Below are 23,037 nucleotides of genomic sequence, written 5' to 3' on the forward strand. Positions count from 1 at the left end.
AAAAACCAATTTTTTTGAGTTTCCTAAGAAAGCTTCGCTCGATTTTATCATAAGCTTTGGCTAGATCGAGTTATCTAAAGCTCATTTTTCTCCTAATTTTTTCTTTTTCAAATCAAAGCATTCTATTATATTGTCTTGGATTTGCCTTCTAGTGAAGAAAGTCGATTGATCGAGGAGAATAATTCCATCCAACAAAGGCTTTAAGCAAGTTGTCATCAATCTAGGGATGATCCCCTAACTAAAGTTATAGTAAATTTTAACACCATACATGTTCAAAATTTGGATATGTTTAATAACTTTTGTTGCAATTACGGTTGGGAAATTCCCAAAAACCGCAAGCAGCTATATCTACTCAAATCTTGTGAATCAACAAATTATTGGTTCACAAAAGGTCCAAGTTTCCTCACATGCTCTCCTAACTCATCGCCAAATGCAATTGTTTGCCCAACAAAATGAAACTCTGTAGTGTAATCTTTAAAGTAATTGCCTGTAGGAAAAGGCAAGCAAGCAATTCCTGAACATCTCTAAGTTTGGCTTTTGTGGACGATTTCAGCAGCGAGTTAAATCATGATTTCAAACGAGTTGGAGTAGAGTTATATAAGTGAAGGTTGAAAGAGAGCAAGATGGGACAGAGGTAAACTCCAACAGATTTTCCCTCTTTTTTGTTTTCTTTGTTTTTTTTTTTAAAAAAAAGATTAAAAAGAACAAAAAGGACAAGGATATTGATCAAGCTTTCTACATTTTATTATTATTATCTTAAAATTTATAAGAATCATCAATGAAAATAGCTTAAAAAGGAAAATGATTTTTTTTATATTCATTGAAATGGTTCAAATGAGACTCAAACCCCATAATAATCTATCTGGTAGCTTATTTTTATTTGGATACATATCCATCTATTTACAACCTTAATTAAATCCTCAAACATATTGAACAAAATATGAAGGAAACACAAGTTTTTTTCACTTAAAAAACACTAAATTGGTAATCAATCATAGCAAATAGAGACTTCACTTGATATCAAACAGTAGACTAATCTTTCCAATCTGGTTTCCTTACCACAAGAACAGGGCACTTAGCATTGTGAACACAGTGGTTACTGACACTTCCCAGAAAAGCCCTGTTTCCAACAATATTTTTACATTTATTCAGTCTGCAGTACAAGCCTTTATACAATTAAGATACTTGCACACTGTGGACTAACCTCTGTATTGCTCCTCGACCATGGCTTCCCAATATAAGCAACTCAATGTTGAGCTTTTCCACAGCTTCACATATTTTCTCTTTAGGGTCCCCAACTTCTGTCATAGTTTCTGCATTAACCTGCACCGGGGAAACTAAAACTTAATCCTCTTCTGACATCTAGTAGATTTGTCTGCTGTGTTTGGTCAATAACCCTTTAAATTTTGTATATATATATATATATATATATATAGAAATCAGACAAATTAAGAATGATTGAAAGAAAGAAATTAAATAATTATTATACCCCACGATTGGCGCAGATGCCCTTGGCTTTCTCCAACAAAGCTAAAGCGAGCTTCTTCTGGTTTTCTTGCACGGTGTTGATCAAATCCACAGCTGTGGCTCATCACATATTAAGTATTTGTGATTAATATGCAGCTGATGGTTTGATTATCGAATAGATTAAAACTAGAAAAAGGAATTAAAAACCCAAACGCAAAAGAAGAGAAGAGAAACATACGAGGAGCACCGTAGGTGGAACCAGAGAGGTAAGCAAAATTGGGCAAAGGCTGAGCGTTAAAGATGAAAAGCTGAGAAGCAGAGATGGTGTGACCGAGGTTTTCAAGAGCCCACTGGAGAGCCCAGTGGCTGTACTCGCTCTCATCTATTGCCACCATCACTTTCTTCTTCATCTTGTTTTCCTCCATTTTCCTCGTCTCTTTTTCAAGGCCTCAAGCTACACTCGAGAATGATCTTTTAAATAAATGGTAGAAAAGCCTTCTGTTTGCAGTAGAGGTGATCATGGACCGGGCCGGGCCGGGTTCGGCCGGGCCCAAATAAAATGTTAGGCCCGTATACTAGGCCCGGGCCCGGCCCGGCCCAAAATATGGGCTTAAAATTTTACCCAAGCCCGGCTCGAAATAAAATTACTAAGTCCGAGCACTGCCCCTTAAACCCATATTAATTTTTTTTCTTATTTCATTAAATAAAAAATTAAAAAATATAATAAATCAAATATACTTAAAAATATAAAAATAAATATTAAAACAAATAAAAATAATACTAAAACAATTCTTAAAACAATACACAAATTAACAATATAATAAAAAATAGTTATATTAAAATTTAAAATAATTAAAATAAAATAAAAAAATATATTAATATATAATTGGGCGGGCCCGGCAAAAAACTCTTACGAGGTCCGGCCCGCTTTTTAAACAGGCCTCATTTTTTGCCCAAGCCCATTTTTTGGCCTATATTTTTACCCAAACCCTCCCATTTTTCAAAGGGCCTTAGTAGGCAGAACCCTTGACCATGATCACTCTAGTTTACAATTGTTTTATACTTTATTTTTGGGTAAACTTCCTCAAAACACTAAATTATTAATAAATTTACATTTTGGTTACTCAATTTTAAAAGTTACAAAATAGTCAATGAACTATTTAAAAGTTCTCATTTTAGTCATTGTTAAGTTTCTATATATATATATATATATATATATATATATATATATATATATATAAAGTTCGGTAGTAAGCCCCAGCGACAATTTGAAGATCAATATTGGAGATTCAAATCGATGTGATGGTCAGTATTGAAGACCGGAGAAGAAAGTTGTTTGGATTTTAATTCGCAAATTTGTTATGTTCAAAGTTGGAGACCAGAGAAAAAATTGAGTTGTAGAAGAGAAAGAGAATGAGAGCCTTAGATTGATGCTAACAGTGTGAAAAAGAGAAGGTTATATATTAGTAATTTTAACAACCAAGTGACTTAAATGAAAACTTTCGAATAGTTCAGTAATCATTTTATAACTTTTTGAAGTTAAGTGACCAAAATATAAACTTACTAATAATTTAGTGACCTTTGATATAATTTACCCTTAATTTTTAACTACAGTTGTTCCTAATAATTCTACAATGGTCCAAAAATTGGTATTTTTTTCTCATTACATTTTTATGAAATTGAAGCTTTTTTTTATTAATTTAAAGTTTTAGCTCAATTTATAATAGTTGATGTGGCGTTGTATAGCTAATTTAAGTAAATATGCTAGAAAAAATAACATTTGAGAAACTATTTTGATTTTCAAAAAATTTATTAATCTATGCTATTTTTGAAGAAAAAAAGGAAAACGCGTCATACAGGGCGTCTTTTCACTTAGCTAAATATTATTTTTTTCTTTTTTTTTCTTGGGGTTGGAAATTAGAAGTTTGTATATTTATTTTTGTTTCGCGTTTGAGATAAACATTATTATAGTTTTAAGGAATGTTTGAATTTACAATGAAGTTGGGTGACCTACAAATTTCATATGACATATGAGTATGGTGCCATCACCCAAGAAGTCGGATCGCGTTGCAACTCAAGGTCCTAGTTGACGGTAATTATACAGTATCGGGTTGAATTGTAACTGGGGCTTCATGTTTACAAAGGCTATGTTGTCAATGGATAGAGCATAAATGGGGTCGTAGTTGACCGTGGTTATACAAGCACGACAACGAGTTCTTCTCATCAGAAAAGGATGCTTTATAAAACTCAAACACAAATATGAGAAAGAAAAACATTGTGGCATTTTAGTATAATCAAGTAATGTGTCTTATCTATCACCACTGAAGGCGATGACCCCATTATTATAACCTGTGACAGAATTGAGGTGTAATAGGTTATACTGACAAGGTTACCACCTTTGGTGTAGATAGACAACACAAATTACTTAATTATACTGGAAGACCCCTTACATTTTTCTTCCTCGCACTTCTGTATGGGTTTTATGAAGCATGCTCCTCTGATGAGGAGAAACTCGTTGTGATGCCCGCATTAGCACCGTCAAATATGACCCCGGTTATGCTCTATCCTTTGACAGCATAACCTTTGTAAACTTGAAGCCTTAGTTACATTTCGACCTGAGACGGTATAATCACCGCTAACTTGAACCTTGAGTTGCAAAGTGATCTTAACTTCACAAGTGATGGCTTCACACTCACACGACAAGTGAAATTTGTAGGTTACTTAGCTCGACGACATCACCGTGAACCCAAACATGACTTAAAAGTACAACTATGTCACACTCAAAATGAAAGACAAATAAATCTTTAAACCTAAAAAAATTGAACACTCAAGAAAAAGAAAAAAAAAAGAACAAATTAAAGGATACCGATATATAATGAGTATGGGATAGGAATATGCATTTATATAGGGGATGGGGCGGGGTAAAAATGGAAAAAATTTATCCCGAGAATCCGTGGTTGCAATGCATGAAATTTAGCATGGGAATCCGGTTTGCAGGGGCTAAAAGGCAGAAGCAATCAAGTTGGCCTAAGAGTTGAAATGGGCAGAGAGAAAATCCTCCTTAGAATGGGTGTTTTCATCTAACATGTGACTGGAAAACGTGTCTTACAAGAAGGATTTTCATCTAAAATGGCAGATGAAAACGCCACCCGCAGGGGGTGTTTTCTCTAGGTGTTTCAACCATCAAACTTAATTGCTTCTGAGCCCCTATAACTCGAGATTCCTAGGATAAATTTCATGATTCTCGAAAAAAACCACTACAAGGGAGTGTTTTCTCCCCCACAAATTTCATATGCATCGAGGTAAGAGCTCTATAGAAAGAACTCAATACAATAGAATTTCCATATTGACTATTGAAGTAGATCGGTGATCCTAATGATACTTGGCATTAGGAGTAATCGACATTGTCGTGAAAACTTGAATTCCGTTCCTACATTGTTTTTGAATAAAAGATAATTCGCTAAATTAAGTGTAGGTTTAGGGTTTTAGGTGATGAGAACTACATTTTTTGCTATTTTTTGGGTTTCAAATATATGGAACAGGCTATTTGGTTAAAGACGAACATGCGAGTCAGAGATGTTATCCATTACAATGGTCAAATTTGTAAGGTTAAAATTTTCCCTATTTTTGTATCAACACAATCTGAATATCTGATATTCAACTAGAGTGTAACATTAAAAGAGCTTCGAATAGGGATTGGACACAAAGTGGGGATCCAAAGAAGAATTTCAAGCTTCAAATGTAAATATCTTTTGTCAAAGGACCTCACTAGATATGTCATTTTTTAGATCACTAGGGACAACGATTTGGAGCAGGCGGTCGAATCTCATTGCTCAAGTGGGAATGTGGTACTTGAGTTATATGTCGACTTCATTGAAGAGAACGAAAGTGGCCCGAGCTCAATTACACCGTGCCATCAAATTTCATGCCAGATCAAGAAGTTGAAAGTTCCATCGCACGGGTGTGAGTTGGATTTACATCATTGCTGTAAAGCTCATACCAAGACCCACCAGAACTATCATTAATGGTAAGGCATTCATCAATTTCACCCATTGATTTCAACTTCAGAGGACAGTCAGACATATTTGGTCTCCGATCCTACGACACATTCGCATAGCATTCTGTCAATGCCTTTGATTTTAACTTCGACATGCCAATGTTCAACACCAATAACACTCATATGGGTACGCCATCAAATTACTGGGGTGGGCCAAACAAAAGTGATTTTGGGATTGACTTTGAATTTACAAAAATGGATGATCTACTCCCGACAACCTCAATCGGAAAGGACACATCCAACCTTAGACTTGCAACCAGGGTTGATAACGAAGAGGGAAAAGAGAACAAAGAAACAAATAATGACCTAACAGAGGAGGCCGGACTTGATGGTGGGGAAATTGCAATAATTTCTTAAATGTATCACATTCCTACTAAACCAAGATGGTGGATTTGATGGTGAAGTTTCAAAAATTGCTTAATGGGATGACCTAGGTTTCACGGTGTATGAACCCCTGCCGCACATGCGAACTCTCAATCTTGCTGCTGAAGGAGGTTTAGATTTCCCATACCTCACTCATAGAATACCAGGACATGTGTCTTCATCAACAAATTTCGGCCTTTTTGGAGGTTAGGATGGAGTTTGACTCCAAAAATGCTTTTGTAGTTGTTGTCAAGTGGTATAACATACAACTTGGCGTCAAATTCACCGTTACATGCTATCGGTCTAAGAAATATAAGGCAAAGTGCACAATGCATGGAACGAGATGTCCATGGAAAACCCTGGCATCTGTGAGGAAGAAGTCCGCAATCTGGATGGTCAGGAAGTTTACCGTGCCACATACTTGTATTGTAGCTGGTATGTACCATGATTAACAACATCGAATCAAATTTGAATTTTTTTCGACATTCTATTATGTATGGTGACCCAATTTATTGTTTTTTAGATGTGTCAAACGATCATCTGAAATTGGATTCAAACATGATATCCGACTTTGTATTACTTGTGGTCAAAATAAGTCGTAAGATTTCGATCCTAATCTTGATCACACATATCTATAGCAAGTTCGATTAGACCATTTTTTACAATAAGGCATGGTTGCAAAAATAGAAGGCATTGGAAAAGATGTATAGCGAGTGAGAGAAATCCTATAATGAATTGTGGAAATGATGCCAGGTACTGGAGCAGTACGTACCATGTGTCGTAATTGAGCTACAAGAGGAGCCCTCGTATTATGGTGATTTTTGGTCCTTGGAAAAGGAGTTTTCCACCATTTTTTCTGAACTTTCAAGTAATGCATAACTGCATTCCAATACTATAAGTCACATGTCCAAATTGACTGTACATTCTTTTATAGAAGATACGAGCATAAGTTGTTATTAGTTGTTTCACAGTACAGCAACCGAAGAATGCTGCCAATAGCTTTTGCAGTAACTTTGGAAGAATTCGAGGATGACTCGGATATTTTCTTAACTAACCTAATAAGGCATGTTATGTCACAACCTAATGTATGCATCATTTCCAACAGGGGCACCAGAGTAAAGACTGCATTCAATTGATGTTCAAGCCTATGATATGGGTACATTGTGCATAGAATTTCATTCTTGTAGAATAGTTTAACACATATATTTGGGTTGCTTTTCTTGAATGCAATATTTATTGTCATTGACAGGGCATGAGTTCATCCAACATCAGTTCCATGGAGAGATTACAGCTGTAAATTAACTGGGTATGGAGTACCTCAATGGGATACAGAAGGAGTAGCGAACGTAGTCCTATGATAGAGGAATACGATATGTGCATATAACCATGAACCTAGAGGAATGCATTAATTTCATACTGAAGGGGACGTGTTGTTTTTCGGTAACCTCGGTGGTCAAGGAAACGTATTTTTGATTGGTGGCCTTATTCCCAAAGCGGGCTGACACATATGCAGGACAGATAAAAGGTGATCACATTTGGTGCGAGTTAGTGTTGAAAGATATTGGGGAAATTATAGAAATCACAAACTCAATGACTTCAGTGTGTCACTCACGACCAAATCTAGTATTCTGGGTTAACCTGCCTGACAAACTCGACCGAGGAGTTTTCGGTAGAGCATACAGCATAGACCTAAGACAAATGACCTGTGACTATGAGAGATTTCAAGCACTTCATTATCCATGCACACATGCAATTTCGACATGTGCCTCGGCACGTATAGATTGTTTGACCTATATTGACGAAACTTACAAACTTTAACGCATGTATAATGTTGGAAAATCTGAATTCCTACCTACCCCTAGTGAAAGAATGTGGCCGCCTACCTTTCATGCTCCTTTCGAGTTGGTACCTGATAATAACTTACAATGCAAGCAGAAAGGTTGGTCAAACTTAACTTGGATACGAGACAATATGGATTTTCAGGAGTAAGGACACATATTGAAGTTATGCAGTTACTGTAGGAACCTAGGGTATACGAAGCCCACATGTCCACATAACATGGGATCATCGAGGAAAGAGCTAAATAAAACACAAACTCATGCAATGAAAAAATTAACTTATTCATTTATTCATTAATTTTTTTTATATAAGTGTTAATTATTGAAGTAAGATATATTATAATACTTAAGCCAAAGTTTTAATCTATTTCTGAACATTCTGAGTATTTTTTTGCTTTCTCAAAATATTGTATGTAATAAATGGACATAGAAAAACTTAAATGAAAAAGTAACAGAAATAATTGTAAATTTTAAACTCACAATATAAGGTACAAAGGAAACCAATTTAATAGATCTGTTTTGAATATTGTAAATAAGTTTACATTTTAGATGTAAAACAAAGTATACAATTTAGGAAAATTACAAATAATGAAATCATCGACATCCCGAATGTGTGCCACAACCCGGTAGGCGTCAGACATGCCTAGGGTTCCGTTTCACTATTTGGGTTGGCGACTCCTCATCGACTTCTCTTTCATCTTCACGAGCACATCAGGATTGGATGTTGGAATCCTTTTAGCTATTGGAAAATTTACCGCTGGAATAGTAAGGAAAACATGTCATTCATCTTCATCTTCATCGAATTTGTCTTCGTCTTCACATACAAAATACCTTACCATAATATCCATATCTACGTTTCACACTTATTGATTTCAGTGTTTCCATTTGGGAGCCATATGGAATGTGCAGAGTACTTAGAATAGAGTCTGTCGCAAAAACATCCTTCATGGTTCATCATTGAGATCCTTCTAGAACACACCACAAGAGCAGCACATCCTAAGTACACCATAAAAACTTTACTTGCAAGATTCTCCATAGAAACTGTTCCTTCAAAGTCCACCACAAGGCTATTTCTTTTTGTATTTTATAACAAAACTTGCCCTTCAGAGTTCGACGTACATACCATTTCTTTAGAGTTCATAACAAAGATGTTTCGTTCATTTGGTTGCCACAATGGTCATTCTTTTGAGTACATCATGAAGGCATTCCTTATAAATTTTGCCATAAAGGCATCTCATTTCATCATGTGTCACAAACGATTTCCTTTCTTGATGTGTTTACAATATGGATTTTCCTAGACTCACATTTTGTGAGGTTTACCCACCATCGTCCTAGGACATATAGGGAACCCCATTGGGTAATCAACTTCTTTTGGTTCCTTTCAAAAATTTCCATTGCAATGGGCTTTTCCTTTCAGAGATTGTGTTTAAAGTCTTAGCGGACCCATTAGACTCTACCGCGGTGTATAGATACAAACTTACGCGACAGACTCTTCATATATTGCATCATTCTATACTCAATACTTGATTTATATAGATACCTAAATTGTTTCACATCCCATCGCATATTTCTTGACATACCCATACAACCATGCTTTAACTACATAATTTACATCATCTACTTAACTCATCGGATTTCATACATGCTATACATACAAGGAGCATCGAACATACATACTATAGCATCATCATCATACCATACATTTCTAACTTCAGGTTCATAGTTCAATCACCTAACACAAAAGCTCTCACATGAACATTATACAAGTAAGAGTCGGCTTAGGGACTCACCTGATTCTCACCTTCTACAGCTCCAAACTCCAGATCCAGGCTTCTATCCTGCAAACAGAAACAACTATTGCTACAGGACATGTAAACTTATTAGGATCTATTTGAATACCCCCACCTTTTTTCCAACATTTCTAACACTGAAAATCCCCAAGCAGGGTCTTACATTATTTACCTTATTGATTTACGAAATCTAATAGATCTATTCTTTCCCAACACAAAATGTAAAGCCATAAATCTTACCTTGACAATGAGTAATCACCGGAAAAGATCCAGATCTACAATTAAAGCTTAAGTGAAAGAAGGAAATACTCTGGGTTCCTTAAAATCTAGACAAAAATACTTCATGAAGAAGAGAGAAGAAAAACTCCCCTTTTCCTATCCTAATCATCTAGATTTACAACTTCTATCCCTATGGAAATTTGACACACATCATATCCTTTTTAATCTGTTGTGTAAGTGGTTTACAACTTTAAAGAAACAAGTATGAAAAGTCAATATTTTATATTCATATATATATTTGGGTCAATTCCATCATTTGTTCCTAAACACCCCGTTAGAACATAATCAATACCATAACTAACCAAACTTGGCGTACAATACTATTCGAAAATAACTCAATTACCCGAAATTTCCTTAATACTTTACCAGGCTCCTCTTCTTGACAAATTATCACTTTCTGAGACAATTTCTCGTAGTATTCCAATGCTTGCTATTCGCCCACTTCTACACGCCAAGAGCAGTAGTTGGGCGGATAACACTACGCTGTTCAGCTTACTTTTTAATTTACTATCCAAATTCAAAACCTGCCAAAATCGAGTGTTACAACTCTCCTCCCCAAAACAAAAATTTTGTTCTTAAAATTTCTAACTTGAAATATTACAATCTTATATCTTATGTCTGATCTTCACACCAAGCGTGCACTATGAGTTGGGTACTTTTGAATTTTAACCGTTGCCACAAGATTCCTAAAAATTACACTTACCTCATTATAATAGATGTCATGTAACACCCCAAAATCGGCCTAGACGTTATGACCGGATCCGACGTGCCACATCAAAGCGTTAAAACATTTTTCCATTCTTAGTCCAGAAAATTGTACTTGATGTTCCAAGGATTAATTCATTAAGGGTTAAAGTGAATGGAAGCTGTGCACCAGGTAGGAAACCGGAAAAGAGGAGGTGAGTCCATCGGACTACTTAAGTACCAAGCTCTTTCGGATCCAGTCCTAAACATGCACACCGCCATTGTCACACTCTAACATCGTGTATTCCTTTAGGTTACCATTGTAATTATGTTCATTTTAAAATAAAACATATTTAATTTGGGGAAACGTTATCATAATAGAAGCCTTGTTCGAGATCGTGTTACTTTGAAATCAATTTATGTTTTTGAAAACGAACCCTAGATCTAGCCCATTTTGATAGTTAATATAAATTAAGTTCATCATAATAAAATATAAACCAAACCCATAAAAAATAATAGAGCGGCCTTATTACATAATAAAACCCAAATCATCAAAGTAAATGAAAATGAAGTCCAATTCACCGAGAAAACCATAGTGCGAGAATGAGTGGCCACTCGAATCCTCGCGACTCCAAGCCCACTATGGTTGGGGATTACCTGCATGGATGAAAATAGGGGATGAGTTTGGGGAAACTCAGTGTGTAAAATTAACCCAACCATAGCCCATATCAGCTTAACCCATAGAAACAGAATAAATCGGCCTTAGCCCAGAACATAATACAGAATTAAGCCCATAGGCCCATAACAGATCAGATCAGATATTTCATGTATATGCAAAACCCAACCCATAACCAACCACATGCACCCCCTTACCAACCTTTCACCATGTGGGGAGACTACTCGACCCGACCAACTGCTACACGCCTCAGAAATATGCAGCATGGCTACCAGAACAGATAATGTGACAGAGTCACCAGATACAAATAATCGTGGCAGAGCCACCAGAACAGAAATATGTGGCAGAGCCACCAGATCAGATAATTGTGGCATAGCCACTAGGATGCTTCCTCCAAAATATAACCCATGTCCCTATGCAACAAAGATATATTCATGGCATACAACATACAGATTTAAATCAACATGCTTTTCAGACAAAATTAACCCTAGGGGCATATCGGTCATTTACACCTAGGGGTATCATGATAATTTTCCATACATAAGGGTATTATAGTAATTTAGCTACTTTTAGGGTTTTCATTCATATCCTAACCATTTACGTACCATCAGAACACTTACCATGCATACTTACCAAATTGGGCCCGTTGGCCCATGAACCCGATTTTTGGCCCATTAATCCCAAATTATCAAAATGTACGAAATCGCGTGTACTGCAGTTTGTTACTTTAGATTACCAAATATAAAAACCCAACTATCTTGCGAGCATTCGTACACTCGCAAATTCCCAAAATACTGACTTTTCGGTATTTCGGCTTTTCGGCTTTTGCCAATCTAGTCTATGAGAGGGTGTAAGTCACACACCTGTTTTATGATGATTCACTGACGAGATCCATGCATGAACTGCCTACAATTATACTATTACCATGTTAATCTAACTACCGAAACAAACTACATATTAGCTCTTTACCAAATTCGGCCAATAACACCTTAGGCCTTAGCGTTCCTACCTTTGCCGAAAGTAGCGTCTCGATCCAATCCGTTCACTCCACTTGTCCAAGCCCTTGATCAACAGCCTCTTAATCACACTATTACCAAAATAACACTGTTATCACAACCCCCTTAGGGCTACAAGTCCAAATCGACAACCTTCCTAACTTTTAAGGATTTCGGCTTTTCCTAAAATACGAAAGATAGACTAAATTGGAAAGACTTACCACCGATTCTTTCAGTCAACGTCCCCCCTTAGTTCCTAATTGATTCTGATGCAGCTCTAAGCCCTCAAACGATAACAAAAGTCGAGCCTTCAGTGATCTCAGTATTCGGCTATGTCCCTAGGATAGTGTGGGATTTTCGGCTTTTTTTTTTTGCAATAGTGTAGAGTAAGATAAAATATGAGGGTTTTACTATGGTATTTTTGATAGAAACTTGAGGTTTAGAGGATAAGAGAATCAGCCAAAGATGATGAGAAAAATTAAGAGAATTGGCTAGGGAAATCGGTATAAGAGGAATCAAGTTTTCGGGATTTCGAGATTTGAGGCAATCGGCTATAGTTTTAAAAATAATGGAAGGAAGGTGGTATAGAGTAAGGTGGCTGAAGGATTCGACTATGGGAAATAGAAGAAGAAAAGAATAACAAATGGAGAGAAAAAGAAAAATAAAAGGAGAGGAAGAGTGATCAGAAAACGACTCACTTACCCCCTTGTGCCGAATTTATACAAGCACTACCCTAGCCGAATTTCCCATGCTAAAGTCCCTTGGCCGGCCACCTCTTGTTCCTTGATTAGCTCCTAGATTTCCTCCCTTATCTTTATCCTTACTCAATCCCTTATCATCTTAAACTCTCCCTATGAGTTCCCCTTGAATTCCATTACCTCCTTTTTGTGCACAAAAAAATAAACACCTTATTTGCTTGTCTTGCGGCTCGAACCTGGGCTCTTCCTACCCTTCTACACGCCACTTTTATAGCCTTCCCAGTGGCGCCACATGCCACTTTTCCACTTGCTTCCTTATGTCTTATTTTACCCAAATAATATTTAAGACCCCTGCTAACCAGAACCCCCTTTTCCTCTTATGGATTAAAATTACACAAAGTTACTGGGTTTTAGCTTAAGCTTGGGCCTTCTAGAGGCCCCCTATCATAAATAAACCTTCATCAAGCAGACAGAACACAAAATTTTAAATTTTACCAAACAATCACAGAATTTCTGAAAATTGGGGCGTTACATGTCAATCTTACATTAGAGAATTTAAACTGTCCCATTTTGAAATAAACTTCTCGAGAAAGTTTGTTTATATGAAACAGGTACTCGAATGTTTCATCAGTTGCTTTGCAAAATCAGTTGGAATCCTAACTTTCCTCTACTTAGCCTTTCTGCAATATTCATCTTCCGTTTTTGATTTCTCTCAAGGTAACTCTTTTCTTCTTTAAATTTTAACTTTTCATCCCAACCATGAGAAGAACTACCATCAGAAGAAGAAGTCATGACCAAACTATTCGAGTCATCACTCACAAAACTTCACCATACATGAAGATCGATATTTGTGACTACAATACCACTCGGGAATAAATGAATAAATACTTAGGAGCCTGGGGTCTCTGAAACCCAAACTTTGCTTACGATTTCAAACTTCCCAATCGATGTCGTCTTAGCGACAATTCTTTGGGTTTCATCTTACTGCTCATTTTGTTGAAGCTTGGGTTCCATCTGCCTCTCAACCCTTTCTTCTGTGTTGTACTCAACAGTTATAGAATTGTACCATGTCAGTTATCGGTTGTATCCTTGTGGACATTGATGGCGTTTTACATTGATTTTTGCATACATAGCGAGTATCAACTATTGGACGTGTTCTAGAGATTTTACCAAATCAAAATACAAAGGACTAGAGCTTCTGTTGGTAGTGCTCACTTTAGTGTACGGCCCTCCATAGACCCCTTATTAAGAACAAGATCTCCAATCTTCACCAAAGAAAGGACAAGTATATAAGAGTTGTAAGTAAACTTAGTTTTGGTTTTGGTTCCCCAACCAAATGGTCTCTTTCTCGAGAAAACATCTGTACCATATGCTAATCAGAGGGTACTCATATGGCTAAAAGGCAATACCAAAGGTTGAAGAGGGGTTGAATACTTTATTTGGGGGAGATGATTTCAATTAGAAATATATTTCATCACTGTTTGAGAAATCTAAGTCCAAATGTTTACAGCCCAACTTTTTCACTAGCCAAAGAAACAACCTTTTAGTGCCATCTGCCTTCAAAGCCTGGCCATCCAACTTAGATAGTGAATTGGTGCACATTTTGTGGCGCATCCGAGACATCCATCATACCTTTATCATATATGTAATCTATGCCCAAGAAATTAGATAATTATATTTTTAGATCAAGCTAATTTACCTATTGGTGGTGCAAGATCTTTATCACATTCCCATCTTTAAAACATGGACATTTCCTCAATTCTTAAAAGGACTCGTGGCAAGGAGAAGACCATTGCTACTCCACCATGAAAAATAACAATAAGGGAAAGAACCAGATCAAATGAGGGTACTAAAGAATCTGATAGCAGTGAATGCCCTCTCTTAGTGAGGCATAAGACAAAAAAGGATCTTGTTGCAATCATCACTCATTCTCCCCTAATGCCTATTCTTCCCAAGATTCCTTTAGTGCCTCAAGGCTCCGCCCCACCAACAGGCTCTCTTAGGCATGTTTCTGATCCCTCCTATCAGACAACCCCTTAGAAATAATTCCTCTTATCTAGTGAACTATTATTCCCTCTCAAGCATATGATTCTCCCTTAGCTAAATTAGGTAGCAACTTTCCTTTACATGGTCTTATAGAGTCAGTTCCATCTCCCTCGCATTTCAGTTCTATTTTTCAGCAATAATTGAGCTTGTTAGCTCAATAGTTAAGGGAAGCCTTCTCCTTTAACCTTGTACCCAATCCCTCAGAGTGTGACACCCCTAATTTGACCCTAGTCGGAAATTGGTTTCGGGACCACAAAACCGAGTCACAAAAATAATTAATTGTTATATTTTATGCTTATTATTTATGAATAAGTATGTGTGAAAATTTCATGCTTTAAATTTTGTCATTTGGATGTGAAATAAATAAAAAGGGGCTTATGTGAAAAATCTTGAAAATGTCATAGGTTAATTGGAAGTGGCTAAAAATTGCATGGTTTGAAGCATGAGGGACTTGCATGTCAAACATTCCTTTTTCTTGGTAGTGGACGGCAAGGATGGGCATGAATGACACATTTTGGCATTTTTTGTTTTGTATGTTAGTAAATAATGTTAATAATATATTTGTTTATATTAAAGAAAATGGTTTCATAAAATAGAAATAATAAAAGTTAATGAAATAAATGAATAAAACATGTTTGAGGTGAAAATAACAAGGCCATTTTCTTCTTCTTCTTGCCGTGAGTTGAGAAAGAAAATAGAAACCTTTGAGCTTAGGCATTCGGCAAAAGAAGGCTTCAAATAAGGTAAGGTTCATGTTATTTTCTTTGAAAAGTTGTGAATTTTGGTTGGTTTTGAAGCTTGTAACAAGACCCATGTGAAAATTTTTGTGTTCATGAAGCATGTAGCAATCGGTCATGAGCTTAATGGGGTATATTTTGTATGTTTGATGATTTTGGGAGGATAATTGATTCTAGTTGAGTATGAACAAACTAAATGTGCTTAATGGCTCAAATGAGCTTGGAAAGTTGGCCAATGTTGTTTAAGTTCATGAATTAGGGCATAATTTCATTCGGCCATGGAAATTGAGCATGGAAAAAAAATCTGGTGTGGGATATATGAAGCTGGAAATTTAGTTTGAAGTGTGGTAATTGTGTTAAAGATGAACATTAAACCTTTATGTTTTATGGTCTTGTAAGTTAGGTGTAAAACCCATGGCCTTTTTATGCTTGGCATGGAATTAGTGGTTAAATGAGTTATGAACCTATTATAATTTGAAAATTTGATGGTTTTATGGAGAAGGGGGCATTCGGAAATAGAGGTTAAATTATAATAACCTCACCTTAGTGAATTGAAGTAAAATTTGACTCTTTATAGGATTAAATTACCAATGACCGAATGTGATGAAATTGTCAAGAAATAAATTTGATTAGATGAGATTCGGTTAATGGTGGGTGTATAGAATAATTGAATGCTAATTTGATTAACTCTCTAATGGTTAAATGTGTTAAACCTTAAAGCATGATTTAGTTTAACCAAGGAGAACTTGTATATTTGTAGGAGGGCATGTTTGAGCGTGTATTGATAATTGATTTTGAAGGTTCGACTTTATGCCTTGATAGTTGGTTTTGAAGTATATGATGTCTTGGTATAAATATATGTGCATTCGGTTACTTTCATAACATGCATTTAAAGTGTCCTTTGGATGCAATTGCTTATGCACTTGAGGGTATATGAGTTAATTTTCTTTATGGCAAATTTGGATAAGAAGCTAACTAATAATATGCTAAGGTAGTCATGTGGATAATTGGCTTTGTGAATATTATTAAAGGTGTAATTAGTTATATGCATAGGTCATCGGTAAAATTGACCACATAACTAGTATATGTATATAAGGCGACATGGTGATACCTAGGTAAATGTATTTGGGATGGTTTTATGAAATACCGAATGTGTGCGAGATGTATCGAGGTGTTGCCTTATGTATGAGTTTCATTGAGAAGATTTACCTTGTTGTTTTTAATGATATAACAAGGTGATTAAAATAGTTTAAATTTTGTTAATTAAGCTCAAGAGCATAGAGGGGCGATTTTGGATAAAGAGAAAGTAAACAAATAGCCGTGGATATCTAGTCGTCGACCACTTCCAAGGTAAGTTTTAAGTGATTAAACGTTGAGTAAATTCAATCATAATAGGACATAATGAGTTGATTTAATAAGATATGATGTGGCCATGATATGTCTTAAACTCAAATGGTAAGTTCATAAGTGTTTGGACTTGGAAATTTAAGAGCAAATTGTAATAATTTGCTTTGGACAGCAGCAGTAACGTGATTTTAGAAAATCACTATAAATTGTTGGTGTGGAATTATAGGCTGAATAAAATATTTAATCAAAGCTTAGTTAGTCTAGTTTCTTATAAAAGAGACCGTGGAAGCAAAGAAATTTCCTATAAAGAGATATTTAAAGTTGAGTGGGACAGTGTCAGAATGAGTCCTAAATCCCCTGTTCTGTTTTGGAAAATCATTATAATTTGTACAAAAATGGTTATAAGATAAGATTTATATGCTTGGACTCCTTAATGAGTCTAGTTTCAAATGAAATCAAATAGAACACATTATGAATTCTGTACAATGAAAAATTTGATTCGTAGTGAAGAATGGTCAGATTAGTCAAACAATGAAACAGGGGAAACTTTAAGAAAAATCTGGTATTGATTGGCCAAACCTAAAATTCTAGAAATTTTATGGATGGAAGATATACGGGTCTATATTCAGGTAAAATTAACGGCAAGTGATTTGGAGTTTTGTAGCTCCGGTTATAAATAATTTAGTGACTATTGCTCAGGAAAACAGCTCGTAGTGAATATGTGATTTTGTTGTAAACATGGATAAAACTTGTTTTAGTTGCTCATAAGCTATTGATTAAACCCATACGTGAATTCTAAATCGTGATATTGTAAAACGATATATGAGTGTTAGATGGATCTTTGATATTAAAATTTGTGAAATTGTAAGTTTATGAGTATTCGAATATGAAATGATAGTATGGCGTGAAATTGAATTATTCATTGGAAAATGATTGATGTAGATTCGGCCAAGACAAAGTGTATACGTGATAGTATATGTGGTATGTGAAGTATATTTGGATAATTGTGATGTGAATACATGAAAATTTATATTTTGATTTAGGATTTTATGTGATGAATGTGAATGTGTATATATAAGATAAGGCCGAATGGCCAATGTGATGAATGTGAACATGCATATATGTGATAAGGCCGAATGGCCAATGTGATGAATGTGAGCATGAATATGTGTGATAAGGCCGAATGGCCAATGTGGTGAATATGAACATGCATATATGTGGTAAAGCCGAATGGCTAATGTGAAATATGTATGAGATATGTATATGTGGTAAAGTCGAATGGCTAATGTGAAATATGTATGAGATATGCATATGTGGTAAAGCCGAATGGTCAATGTGAAATATATATATGAGATATGTATATGTGGTAAAGCCGAATGGCTAGTGTGAAATATGTAGGCGATGTGCGTATATTGTGGCCGAACGACCAAATGTGAAAGGTGTGTATTATTAGATATTTGATGAGGCAAATGAATTACAAATATGACAGTTGATGTGAATGTTGTAACATGTGATTAAATGTACATGAAACTTGGAAATATATTTGGGTAAGACCCGATGACTACGTGTGGAGATTATGTCCGGGTAAGACCCGATGACTACGTGTGGAGATTTTGTCCGAGTAAGACACGATAACCGTGTGGAGATTTAAATGCGAGCTAAAGGTCTGCCGATAATCCAAGTAGAGGTTAAAGCTATAAGACTTCATAATAAAATTGCTTATAAATATATTCAATGCGAAAGGTTAAGCGGTATGTACTCCAAGTTTATATGTGAGCTTGATTTGAACTAAATCATAAGGTAGTTATGTGATGCATACGAGAGCAATCTATGAGACTATTCCTATGATTATGTGACATCGGATCGATGTGAGAGGTTATGTGAAATCATACAATATATCTATGTCACATAAGCTCACTTTTATGTGAAAGTTTATCGCCTATTGTATATGATGAGATGTGCATATTCGGTAAAGGGATGGTATGCAGAAGGAAGAGTGAAATAAAATATCGAACTATGTTATAATTTGATTGTTATCTGTTGACCTTGCTTAAAACTTACTAAGCATTGTAATGCTTACTCCGTTTACTCTGTTTCCTTTGTTTTATAGATCTCATTCTGAAGCTACGAGTGCACGGGATCGTCGACAACTAGTCACACTATCACTATCCACCGCTTATTCTTGTTATGTTTAGAATTATTTTATGGCATGTATAGAATAGACTAGTGGCGGAAGAATATTTTTGGTTAATGTATATAAGCCATGCGAAAATGGCATCTTTTGAATGTTTACTTAGTGAAGTTTAAATTTTACCTCTGGTACGTGCTTAGTACTTATTTAAATGAGCGATCTTTATTTCAAGAAAAGTTCAAAATTTCCTTTGTTCGACATGAGTTACAAGTCCGTAATGCCCTTACCTATTCTGGCGATGGTTACGGGATAGGGGTGTTACACAGAGGATCCTCTATCCCTCATGGATTGAATCTTAGATATCTCGTCTTTTGAACATGGTCTTTGGAATGGGGATTTTAGAAAGGCTAATAGGCATTACAATAATGTACTAGTAGATATAGAGAAATCTATGGAATTTGGCGAAAATGTTTTGGCTGTACTTCTCCAAAAATGTCAAGACTCATGCAATTTGATCACAAGGTTGTCTACCCAGATCACAACTCTGAAGAGATGGGTATGTTCAAATAAAAAATAATTAGCTAAAATACGAGATCAACCACTTGAGGGGTGCAAAATCTATCTTTGAAGAGAGGTCTGAGCCTAAAGAGGAGAGACATGCCTAAAGTTGGAGAGGCTACGCCATCCCATGATGAGACCTTAAGGAAATATCAATAGGATACTCAAAAGAATCTTATTGAAGCTCTGCCAATATAGAAATCGAATTTGATCCTCTGCACCTAAGTGGCTACGGGTCATCTTGATTTTAGCAAGGTAGACTTCGAGTATCTGAAGGACATCACCACAGAGTCACTTAACTTTGACGTCCACCATCCTAAGGGCGAAGAATGGGAAGCTCTTCAAGGGGAGTGGAAACAATCAGTCACATTTTCCTTTCCCACCACGCCAAGAGCTAAAGATAACGACGAGAACATGATAGATGTAGACCAAAACCCTAAAGGTCGTCCTCAAAATATAAGGCTTCTATTGAGCCTATAGATCAGTCCAACAAAGGGGATAATTAAGTATTCCTTTTCATTTTCCTTGTACCACTCTTTCTGTTATTTGTGTAACATTTTACCCCTTTTCATAAATAAAGCATCATTTTGTTTTACCATTCTTATCTTAATATCTTTAAACATAACTAAACAAAATACATACAAGCACGAGTTTAATTCACTTTAGAGAAAAATTTAGGTTTGGTTTACTATGCATACAAGGCTTCTTTATCTTCGTGATCTGAGAACTGACTAAATCGAACTCTGATACCAAACTGGTAATACCCTAAACTCAATTTGATGAACCGAATTCGAATCTCAGGGGTTACCAATCAAATACATATGTAACTCAATTCTATTTATGCAAATTACATTCAATTACAACTACTTAATTATAAAACTTCTTAACAAAGTACGTAAGTGTAAACAATGGAGAATCTTGATTGTTATACCTAGAGAATTTAACCATAACTGAATTAAAGTCCTGGTCTAATATAGTTATTCCATGTAAATGATTTCTATAAATCAACTCATACAACTCCCCACCGACAAAATTGCTCTGTATGCATGATAGCCCAATATGCCACTCCCTCAACTTAGTCCTAGTGTGATCCCTCTTGATGCAAGCCCTTAAAAGCTTACTTGAAACATAACATACAGAGGTAAGTTTTAAAGAACTTAGTGAAGCAAACTCCAATTACCTAAATTATACTTGTACATTGCATCAAACATTTCAATAACTATCTTGTTGCTCTTATCTTTCGGTTTATCTCTGACGAATACTTCCTCGAATTCTATTCTTTTATACATGTTCATTACCAGACATTAATCTCAGACCATTTCCATCTCTTTGGTGCCTTTGAGACCTTACTTACATTCTTCAATCATTGAGCCATAACTTCATAGAGTTTCAGGAAAAGACCCTTACATGGTAACTGATACTTCCTGTCAAGTGTACAATGCTTATGTCCATTTTCATTATATATTCTTATTATCTTTCCATCTCTCTTTAATTTCCTATTTCTATGCGAATCTTAAACAAGCAAAATACCTTACCATAATATCCATATATGCATTTTACACTTACTGATTTCACCGTTTCTGTTTAGAAGCCATATGGAATACGTCGAGTACTTAGCATAGAGTCCACCGTAAGAGTGTCCTTCATGGTTTATTATTGAGAGCCTTCTAGAGCATACCATAAGAGCAGGACATCCTGAGTACGCCATAAAACTTTCCTTGTAGGATTCACCATAGAAGTTGTTCCTTCACAATCCGTCGCAAGGGTATTTCCTTTCATATTGTCCGATGAAAACTTGGGCTTCAGAGTTTTCCATACATACTATTTTTTAAAAGTTCACCAAGAATTCCATTCCCTTAAAGTTCGCCATAGAGGCATTTTATTCATTTGGTTGCCACAATAACCATTCTTTAAAGTATGCCATAAAGGCATCTCCTTTATGCCATAAAGGCATCTCCTTTTATCATGTGCCACAAGGGCTTTCCTTTCTGAGGTGTTTATGATATGGATTTGCCTAGACTCACATTTCATGAGGTTTGCCGATCACCATCTTGGTACATGTAAGGAACCCCATTGGGTAATAACCTTCCTTTGGTTCTTTTTAGAAATTGCCATGGCCATGAGCTTTTCCTTTTAGAGATCATGTTTAAAGTCCCAATAAACCCCTTTAAACTCCATCGCGGTGTATAGACACAGAATTATTCGACAAACTCTTCATACATTGCATGTAACAGTCTGATTTAGACCCTAATCAGAACGGTGGTTTCGGGACCACGAATCCAATTTAAAAAAATATTTAAATATTATTTTTCATGTTTATTATATGTGAATTTGGATGTGTGAAAATTTCGTATGAAAATTTAGTTGTTTGTGTGTTTAATTTGATAAAATGACTTAATTGCGTAAGTTATAAAAGTTGCTAACTAATAATTAAAGTACCAAATTGCTTTGTTCTTTTAATATGGGGTCTTTATGATGTAAATAAACCATATGAATTAGTGATGGATGGTTTTAGACATAATATATAATGGTTTCATATTTTATAACAAAGGTTAATTTTGCAAAATATTAAATAATATTAATATAATAAAACATAAAAATAAGTAAAAGCCATGCATTCATACTTTGTTATTGCGAAAATAAAAGAAGAAAGAAAAGAAAAAGAAACAAGGTATTCGACCATTTTTGATTCAATTTTAAGGTATGTTTTGTATCGGTTTTTGATGATTTTTACGTTTTTAAGATCGTTGCTTCGAATACTACCCGACCCATGCTTGAATTTTTGATTTTGGTAAATATTTTGTGTTATGCCATTGATGAATATTTGTGTTTTGTGATGTTTGATGATGAAATATCAAAAATATGTTTTAGATTAACATGTTTTGTATTGGAATTTTTGATGATTTTGAGTTAATAAGACTAAATTACAAAAATAATAAATTGAAGGAATAAAATGCAAAATAAATGAAATATATGGACTAGTATGAGTATGTTGAAAATTTGGCCCAACTATGTTGTTGTGAAATTTGATGTATTTTGTGTTTTGTGCAATTAGGACTAAATTGTACAAGTATGAAATATCAGGGGTAAAATGGTAATTTTCCCATTTATGTGTTGTTGGATTAAATTGAATGAAATTGTATTTAAATGAGGTTAATTTGAAATTATATAGATCAAGAACAAAGGAAATTGGACTTGGATCGGGGAAAAACAAAAATAGTTGAATAGTCGATTCATAACGTCTGTCGATATCCGAGGTAAGTCTTTAAGTAATTAAACATGGTTTATTTTGAACATAGGATGATTTACTATGATGATTCAAATTTTATAATGTATTAGTATGTTAGCCGAATGAGAATTATCAATGAAAT

General features: G+C 35.3%; 1 protein-coding gene across 1 annotated transcript; it reads right to left on the reverse strand.

Annotated features, from left to right (window-relative positions):
- Positions 1-789: 789 nt before the first annotated feature.
- Positions 790-1,949, reverse strand: LOC108459622 (universal stress protein A-like protein). Its single transcript, XM_017759024.2, has 4 exons — positions 1,706-1,949; positions 1,490-1,581; positions 1,205-1,323; positions 790-1,120 (listed from the first exon to the last, which is right to left on the reverse strand). Exons 1-4 carry the CDS (start codon positions 1,890-1,892, stop codon positions 1,033-1,035), a joined length of 486 nt encoding a protein of 161 aa, XP_017614513.1. The 5' UTR covers positions 1,893-1,949; the 3' UTR covers positions 790-1,032.
- Positions 1,950-23,037: the final 21,088 nt, after the last annotated feature.

Source organism: Gossypium arboreum, chromosome 4 (genome assembly GCF_025698485.1).
Source record: "Gossypium arboreum isolate Shixiya-1 chromosome 4, ASM2569848v2, whole genome shotgun sequence".
Classification (NCBI taxonomy): Eukaryota; Viridiplantae; Streptophyta; class Magnoliopsida; order Malvales; family Malvaceae; genus Gossypium; species Gossypium arboreum.